Source organism: Sinocyclocheilus anshuiensis, unplaced genomic scaffold (genome assembly GCF_001515605.1).
Source record: "Sinocyclocheilus anshuiensis isolate Anshui unplaced genomic scaffold, SAMN03320099.WGS_v1.1 scaffold914, whole genome shotgun sequence".
In the NCBI taxonomy this organism is placed as follows: Eukaryota; Metazoa; Chordata; class Actinopteri; order Cypriniformes; family Cyprinidae; genus Sinocyclocheilus; species Sinocyclocheilus anshuiensis.
The window spans coordinates 3521408-3531279 of NW_015539870.1; the positions used below are offsets into that span (position 1 = coordinate 3521408).

The window sequence follows — 9872 nt, forward strand, 5'->3', positions numbered from 1 at the left end:
CAATGGTCCATACAGTGTTGTTTTGGGCCCCAATGACTTTCATTGTATGGGCAAAAACAGTTGCAACATTCTTGAGTTCAGAAACATTCTTTTTCAGTTCATGCATTTCCTGAGAATGGAACCCATGGCCTTGCTGTTGCTAGTGCCGTGCTTTACTCTTTGAGTTTCAGGAACGCCCCTCAATCAAGTTTGTTGGCCTTACTAGATGGAACTGTCAGCAGCATTGAACATCTTGTCAGTTACTGTCTTTCTTTCTTTTTTCTGCAACTCCACAGTTTTTTCTCCACAGTGAAACTTCATTGGACCAGTATCCCATGGCAAATAGCTGTATATCAAACATATCACATACACTCTGATTAATTATGACTTTTGATGCTTTTCACTTTCAGTGAGGACAAAAAGTTTTGGTAATGCTTTAGTTTGGGGACCAATTCTCAGCATTAACTAGCATGCATATTACTAGCAAATTGGCTGTTTTTTAGTACTTATAAAGCACATATTAATATTAAATGACCATATTTTAGATCCCTTAATCCTATCCCATACCTAAACTTAACAACTACCTTACTGCCTGTTAATAAGCAGCAAATTAGGAGTTTGTGGGAAAAGTCGTAGTTAATAGTTAGTTAATAGTGAGAATTTGTTGCCAAACTAAAGTGTGACCAAATTTTCCTATAATGTTTAGTAAGAAGGAGGTGTTATGAAACTCTGTGATGTTTTAACTAGTGTATTGCAAGCTTATTGCTATGGTTTTTTTTTCTATCTTAAGTGGCAAATGGTTAAATAACTCACTTCAAAATTGTGGAGAAACACACTGGTTAATGAAGGATTGTGTTCTTATGTGTTCTCAGGTGTGCTGGACCACATTACAGTCACCACAAAGGATGGCAAATTTCCACTCAACCAGCTGGGCCAGATATCCATGAAGTCTCCTCAGCTACTTGTGGTCAACATGACTGGCTTCCCAGAGGTACGGAACCAAACTACAGATGGCTTTCTAGCAGAACTTCTCAGTTCATACTGCTGCATGCAAAGTTGAGCACACACACCCCAAAAACTCACTCTTTCTCCTACTGAAACCTGAATGTGATGGACTCATTCCAGCCTGGTTTCAGAGAAATTGATTGATTGTTGGGGGAAGCCCTTTGTTCTTGGAGAACGATTGAAATGTAGGCCAAGACTCTGTGGTTAGCTGTCAGGCCAGGAAATGACCGCAAAGTGCCCTCTGGAACTTAGACCTGAGTTAATGTGTGATATCTCTCTCTCTTTTCTGTGTCTTTCTGCCTCTCTACACATTATGAGTCGGTGTCTTTCTTTTTTTTGTCTCCTCCTCCTTCCGTCACCACACTCTCTCCATTGATATATATGAGTTCTTTCTGCTTGATGTTCAGATAACCCTAATGAGATTAATGCTCTCTCTTCTTGGCCTATGTCCACTCAATACCAAAGACTCTGGTTTCCTGGTGGCTCTAAAACCCACCAATCTACCTTCGTCATCCATCCTGGGAGACTTCAAGCCAAAGATTGCATGTATGTAAGGGATGATGTTCAGTCAGCCTGTCATTATTGCAAATAAACCTTGATAGGATGATCAAAACCAAAGCACAGGGGTTTTGCATCACCCTGAAGGTGATACATGGTTGCTTGTAGCTCTGGCTTAAAGCTTTGGCCTGAAGCTTCTGTTAAGAAAAATAGTCCATTACAACATATCAGTCGATTAATAACACTCCAATTATTATATTTTATATTATATTGCATTATATAAAGGGATGCAGCCGATGCACATAAGTGGTGACCAAAATAAAAAATGCGCTGTGGAAATAAGTTCAGACCACTCATTTGCGCACCGACATGGTTGACAGCTGTTAATGCACAATCACCATTTTAGATCGACTAACTGTAATAATGTATAAGATTTCCATTCGAACTGAAAGGAAAAATTTAGGTTATGCACTGCAAGTTTTAGAGCAAAACACAAAACTCTGACATTTCATTCACTGACATGCTTCACTCGCTAAAACCGGCAGAACTTTCTTTTTTAAATATAATAGTATTATCACACTTTATTTTGTTTATTATTTTATCAATATTTAATGGGTCACAATTTGCAGTGTGAGCACCAAACCAAATCTGGTGCTCTCATGAGAACCAGACTGAAAAACTTATGTAATGAATACAGAAATATGACCAAATGAAATTTTTCTTTGTGTTAGCAGCGGGTCGGGTGACATGTTATGTTACTGATTTAACAATTAACCATTTGCAAATGGGTTTGCCTTTCTTATTCATCACCTCTATATTAACATAATACTAAAAAAGACGCAGTTTTAAAGGGTCAGTTTTCATGCTCAGATGACCATAATGCCATATGCAGCTGTTGCAAAAACTGGCCATTACCTAACAGGCCTGCAAAAAACAACACAGAGGTGACTGGCCCGGGCCGAAAGCGAACAGCTTCATGATTGTTTTAATCCATTACACACTCTTTGAGAAGAGGCTGTTGTTTTCCAGTCATTCATTAAAGGGCCGGAGAAAGTGCAGCCTTGTTGATAAACCCCAGTGGCTGTTGTGTGTTGTGGTGCAGACAGCAGTCATTAGCTTTCGCTCTCCATGTGCCTGTGTGGTATCCAGAATCATTAAGAAAGTGAGTTTTTTTTTGTTTTTTTTTTAGCCCACAGTTTCTCGAGCCGACTTTGAACCCTCTTCGCTTTTTAATCACAAGTACAGAGGGTTACAGGACTTTTTTTCCACTTACTAACCAGAACAATACTGGTTTTACCGTAAAATTATGAACCACCAAGTAATGATGGATGACGATCAGAGAGAAATCGCACGCACACAATGCCTGTAAGTGAGTCAGACCTCACAAGAAATGCATTTAACATAAGAGGAATGTGTGTATAGTACATGTGTGTATACTTTTTTTTTTGCCCATTTCTGCATGTTAGGTCAAGAAAAAGGTTAGCTTTTCTGGTTAACTGTTTTTTATAATTTTTTTTATTTTTTTATTACTGCGATATAAAATTGCTTCATTTCAGATAGGACTGAAAAATGCACCTGCACCTGCATATGTTCCGTACAAACACAAAATTATAATTTAGGGGATTCACTCCTGTATTTAAATGCAGTTGTCACTCCTGAAACTTGTGTACAGTGTGTATCCAAAACGAAATATTTCATACTAAATTAAACATGCAAGGTGGTAATGGGAGAACTTTATAGCACACTATTGTGCTAAACGTTTGTTTTTGCATACTACTTCAAATGCAGTTTTAAAGTAATAATAGGCATATAGAGTATATACTGTGCAGAATGCAGCAAGTGGGACACCAGTATTCCAGTCCAAACAGCCTAAATCCATATCCGTGAAACTGGCCCCCATGATGTATACACACTAGACTGCCTGCACACAAGTTCAGAGTGTAATCTCAGGCTAGTCTGGCCACAGGAGTTGTAATAGGTCATGAGGTGAACAGGCAGAAACCCCCAAACACAGGGTCACAGTGGGTCATCGCCCTGCACTGCAACCTCTCAGCTCCGTCCCAAGGGATCTCTCGCTGACAGCACCCTGCGGCACTTCCTACACCACACACTCCACCCCTCTACCTCGCTCTCTGGAGCTCCGTCATGGGGAGATGCTGCCCAGCTCCTTCTGGATCAAAGGGCCCGGGGTCGGGGTACTTCACTGATCTGGAAGGGGGTGGTCTAGTGAGATATGAGGGCTGGAGAGATGCAAAGGGTGTGTGAAGGTTTTGCAGCAGGTACCGCAAACCCAGCTGGCTGTCATTAGCTCTGATGTGTGTGTGTGTTTGTGTTTGTGCGATGTGTCCTCAGGCCACGGCAGCTGTGCCTTACAAGACAGCAGCATGGGACTCAACCCGGAGGTGGAGGGCACCATTATCAGGGTGCCTGTTCCCAAGTGAGTGTTTTACCGCCCACGGCCTGAATCCCCATGACCACTCTCACCCTTCCTATTGACAGCACTTTCTACAAGCTTTGTTTGCTTTCACTCCAGTCCCTGTCTTTCTGTCTCGCTCTCATCCTGTTTGTCTGTGCAATGCTAACGTCTCTTTAATGTGTTTTTTAGCTTGTTAAGGTAAACATCTCCATCACTATTGGACATTTTGGCTTTAGAGGGGTTTTGGGAACTTTTCAGTTGGCCAGACTGGGAGACCATCTAGACCAGCTGAAAACCTGCTTGATTGGTCTGGGAGACCAGCTTAGGCTGGTTTTAACTTTTTTCAGCAGGGTGAAGGAGAGCCTCTTTTCACTAGGGAAAATTAACAGTCACCCTATGAACAATCCAGAACACCTTAGTATCAACTGTGTTAGCTACATAGCTGCACCTTAGCAACCACCCAGAACACACTATCAACTTCATAACAATTCCAAAGCAGCCATTCAGAACATCCTAGCAACTGCATAGTAATGCCCTAGGAACCACCTAGAATGCTTTATCAGGAACACTTTGGAAACCACTCAAAACATATAGTATAACATACCAACTCCATAGCAACCACCCAGAACTGCATAGCATCACCCTAGCAATCACCCAGAGCACACTATCAAACCAAATAAAAACTCTCAAGTAGCTACTCAAGTTACTCAAGTAGCAACTGCATGGTAATGCCCTAGGAACCACCATGAGCACCTTAGCAACCATCCCAGAACACATAGCAACAGCATACCAACTCCCTAGCAACCACCCAGAGTGGCCACCCAGAACACCCTTACAACTGCATATCAGCACTCTAGCAACTACTCAAAACACACTAGTAACCTCATATTGGGAACCATCCAGAACAATCTACGAACCATATAGCAATTCTCTAGCAACCACTCAAAGCACTCTATCCACTATATAGCAACTCCCTAGAAACCATCCAAATACTCCATCTATATATCAGCACCCTAGCAACCAAATACACTCTAAAAAATTATTCAGGGGACCTGTTACCACAACTTAAATAAATGCATGGTTGCAAGTTAAAAATTCTAATTTAATGATTTAATTAAACTTTTTAAATTTTTAAGAAACAAGCCGCAATACAACGGAAACAAGCAACAACACAGCGAAATTGGCGCAACACAACGGAAACAAGCCACAATACAATGGAAACAAGCGACAACACAGTGAAATTGGCGCAACACAACGGAAACAAGCCACAATACAACGGAAACAAGCAACAACACCGCTTGCACACAAATTGGGCCTGTATATATTTTAATTTGTTACTTATTGACGCGTGGAGCTCCTCTTTAATAAATGTGTTGCTTTGTCCTTTTAAGCTCTGTTTGAGTTGAATGAGCTGAGGGTTTTAATGCAGGGCCTAATGATCTAACAAAATCCAAATTTTGATATCCAATATATTTTTGTGAACCCTTGAGGTTTCAATGGGGCAATACATTATATATACGCAAACTATGAAAATTTGGGCTTTGTACTAAAGTTAATGGTCTAACAATGTTAATCATTTTAAACCGCTTTTACGGCACCAGGCTTTTTAAATGACACTTTAAATTTGCATAGCTATATAAATGACTTGGCTAATGTTTTTTTTTTTAAATGGTTTTCACAGTATTACAGTAAAATGTCCAGAATTTGGATTTCGTCAGACTATTATCTCTGGTATAAAGTCCTTAGCTTTAACGCATCCTCTATAGTGGCCAAGAAAGGGAGCGGGAACATTTCTGTTGTTTTGTGACTTGTTTCCATTATGCTGTGGCTTGATTCCGCATTGTTAACAACTTGTATTTGCTTTTTTGATTTTTGTTGTGTTGTGCACTACTGGGCCACCGTACCCATAGCATCTCCCTAGCAAAACACTCTACTGACCGCATAGCAACCCCCTCGCAACCATCCAGAACACTCTGTCACCTGCAAAGCAGCACTATAGCAACCAACCAGAACACCCTAGCAAACACATAGTAGCACCTTAGCAACTGTTCAGAACAATCTCTCAGCCACATAGCAACTCCCTAGCAACCATCCAGAACACTCCTTCACATGCAAAGCAGCACCCTAGCAACCATCTAGAACACTCTAGCAGTGCTTGCACGCTTTTCTTAATGTTTCTTTTTATCTCAATCCAATCATGTCCTGTTCTTTTTCATCTGATACATATATTCAAAACTGTTCTGGGAAACTCGCCTGTTCTGTTAGTGATTAAGATGGCTTTGCCTTGTAATTTTTCATGTTCCCTTCTGTGCTCCATACACTCTCTTTTATATGTGATACAAAGAAGCAAACGCAGCGGTCTTGAATCTCTGAGCTCCGCTCCTCTTCCCTGCCAAGCCAAAGAGTCTCGCCACACGGCCTTCATTCTACAAACCACAAAACTGTTTGATTACGAGGCCGTGCTCCAGCTCCAGCAGCAGGTGCTTGTCTGGCAGTGCGTACGGAGGGGCTGAACGTCTCGCCCGTAATCAGCGCAGCCTCCTCGCATGCATTTGCATTTCTAAAGAGAGCGGGAGGCTTGATTGGCTCCGAATCAGTAATTATGAACATTGTTTGCAGTAAACAGACACTACTCTTGGACTGTTTGCAAATGGCTGGCAGCAAAATGCCAATTATAAGATGGGGAAACTTCTACACCTACAGCAGAATTTGGGCGAGAACAACAGTTTTGTTTGTCAAACTTTTTTGTTTTATTTTCAAAGAGCGAGCTTGTAGCTGTTTCTGGTTTGCAGTCGTATCATAAACCGATTGTCTGTCAAAACTGTCATAAAATCAAAGTGTAAATAACAGTCTGGACTATCAGATTTCTTCTTAATGTCGCTATTCTAAATGTCATTTGGTCTAAAAATATAAATCGGCACATCTGATCTGAAGACGTTTCAGTGATTATTATGATCTAAAATGAGTCATGTAGTGAGTTAGTTTAACCGTATTTTTGACTTCCAGAGTGACGCGAGAACACAGGGAGAATCTGGTGAAACTGGCGAAGCAGTTCAGTAACAAGACCAAGGACTCGCTGAGGAGAGTACGGACCAACGCCGTCACTCGAGTGAAGAAGTCCAAAGAGAGTGTCTCTGAAGATACCATTCACTTGGTAGAAAAACAGGTGACGCAAATGAGGATGAACTAATAAAAATAGTTGGAGTATTTAGAATTATTATTTTTCTTAGTAGTAGTAAAAATATTCTTGTAGTAGTAAAAGTATTATTAATAAATAAATATTAACTTGAAGGTTGTGAAAGTAGTAGTAATGATGATAATAATAATAATAGTAAATATGAATACTTGTTTATTAATAAATTCATGTACAACATTATCGATAGTAGTAGTAGTATTAATACAAATAATTATTCATGTTTTAATTGTTGTTTTATTAATAAGTACATAAATATTAATTTTAAATTAGCAATACAACAAAATGTTAATAATAATAACTACAATAATAATTATACAAATTATAATTATAATAGAAAATACAATATTATTATTTTATTAATAATAAATTAATGTTCATTAGTAGCAGCAGCAGTAGTAGTAGTTTTAATACTTATTTTTAATTATTGTTTTAATAAATAAATATTAATTTGAAAGTAGTGGTAGCAGTAGTATTAAAGGGATAGTTCACCCAAAAATGAAAATTTGAAATTTATCTGCTTACCCCCAGGGCATCCAAGATGTAGGTGACTTTGTTTCTTCAGTAGAACACAAACAAATATTTTTAACTCAAACCGTTGCAGTCTGTCAGTCATATAATGGAAGTGAACGGAAATCACGGCTTCGAGAATAAAAAAAACATACACAAACAAAACGAAATTAAACCCTGCGACTCGTGACGATATATTGATGTGTAAAGACGCAAAACGATTGGTCTGTGCAAGAAACTGAACAGGATTTATTTTGTTTTTTACCTCTGATTCACCGCAATGTCTGAACTGTCCTGAGCGCGTCCTCGACAGCCGGCGCGTGACGCCTCTTCTTCTTCTTGCTTTACGGCGGATCGCAGATTTATAAGTGCATTACCGCCACCTATCTCTCAAATGGATCATTGACACTCCTAATTGAGATTGTAGATAGAGTGTCAATGGTCCATTTGAGAGATAGGTGGCGGTAATGCACTTATAAATCTGCGATCCGCCGTAAAGCAAGAAGAAGAAGACGCGTCACGCGCTCAGGACAGTTCAGACATTGCAGTGAATCAGAGGTAAAAAATGAAATAAATACTGTTCAGTTTCTTGTACAGACCAATCATTTCGTGTCTTTGCACATCAATGTATCGTCACGAGCCGCAGGGTTTAATTTGGTTTTGTTTGTGTATGTTTTTTTGACTCTCAAAGCCGTGATTCCCATTCACCTCCATTATATGACATCATCGTCATATATTTCCTATTAATGATCAATTAATGTGCATTAATTGTAATAGTAAATAATTATGAATAATATTTTAATTGTTTTATTCATTTTAATGAATGTTTTAGAAATAATACATATATTAATGTAATATTATTAATAATAAATATGAATACTAGTCTAATTATTAATAAATTAATATAAATTATTAGTAGTAGCTGCAGTAATGTTAATAAAATAATAATTAAAATATTATTAATAATATAATTGTTTTTATTAATAAATAGACAATAATTAGTAGCTTGTAGTAGTACTGATACTAATAAATAATAAATATTGTTGTTTTATAATTAATAAACAAACAAACAGACCAATAAATACCCACAACAAGGTATTTTTTTGCAGTCACACAAATGTGTAATTGTGTGAATATTGTATGGTATGTATGTGTAACTAATAACCACATACATTTGTTCTGTCTTTTGTTCTCCAATATTACCAGATTCAACAAATGGCAGACAGTTATGCGGCAGACATTGACAAACAGCTAGCCACTAAAACCAAGGAGTTACTCGGATGACAGCGAGGCCTTCCAAACTTTCAGAACGCCCCCGGTCCGTTTGTCTCGCTATCATCAGGTCAAAGGCAGTCAGCTGTTCTTGTGACTGGAACAAAAATCCCCCAAACAGAAAACAGTTAATGATCTTGGTGATGGAAGTGATGAAGGTGGTGTTTGGGTGTTTTTCTCATGCATAAACAAATGTCGGCGTGGCACGCCAGTGGCTTATGGTGCTTCTTGTGTTCACATCTCCAAACAAACAAACGCAGGATAAATGAAGTTTTAATGTGATTTGGGGTACTCCTCCTAATCAAAGCGATGCCACAAACGTGGTGTTTATGTAGAAAGCACTGCACTGAATGTAAACTCTGTGGTCTTTACAGGAGGCTGAAAGTCACACAGGATGGAGGATGAGAGCACAAAGCAACATGCTGCCAACATTTGTTTCACATTCACTATTGCATCCTAAAAATAGTCATTATTTTCATCTATATGATTAGATCTAGCCGTGTAAACTGAATAAAATGCATCAGTTATTGTCCTGGTGCTGTAGTGTGTGTGTGTGCGCGCGCATCTTTTGAATCATATTTCCACATCCGCTGTTCTTTGTTTATTAATGTTGAAACTTAATCCCTAAGATTATTCTAGAATGGCAATGTGAAATATATCTTCTTCTACCACAACATTTTTGAATTCTCAGTGCTCAATACTGATTCTGATTTTACTGGTTGACGAATGTTCCAAGGTTTTTTGGCTACACTCTTCAAAATCAATGGGGATTTTTGCAGCAAATGCTATAGAAGAACCATTTTACTTTTCCCGAAATAACTTTTCAGTGAACAGTAACCATTTTTAACCAAAATTTTAATTACATAGTAACCATTTTTCCTGAGTGTAAAGAACATTTTAATCATCTAAAGAACCTTTTCTCACTATAAATAACGGAAATGCAATGCAATGGAAATAAAGGTTCTTATTGGCATCAGTGGTTTAATTTAGAAACTTTAA

The 9872-nt window shown here is 38.6% G+C and overlaps 1 protein-coding gene across 1 annotated transcript in view; it reads left to right on the forward strand.

Annotated features, from left to right (window-relative positions):
* The window catches only part of LOC107685133 (ribosome-recycling factor, mitochondrial-like), an 18692-nt gene extending 9100 nt beyond the window's left edge, over positions 1–9592 (forward strand). Inside the window, exons 4-7 of the mRNA XM_016481644.1 lie at positions 852–971; positions 3829–3919; positions 6905–7064; positions 8808–9592. Coding sequence (XP_016337130.1) covers positions 852–971; positions 3829–3919; positions 6905–7064; positions 8808–8885 — 449 coding nt within the window. The 3' untranslated portion in view covers positions 8886–9592. The remainder of the gene's footprint in view (positions 1–851; positions 972–3828; positions 3920–6904; positions 7065–8807) is intronic.
* Positions 9593–9872: the final 280 nt, after the last annotated feature.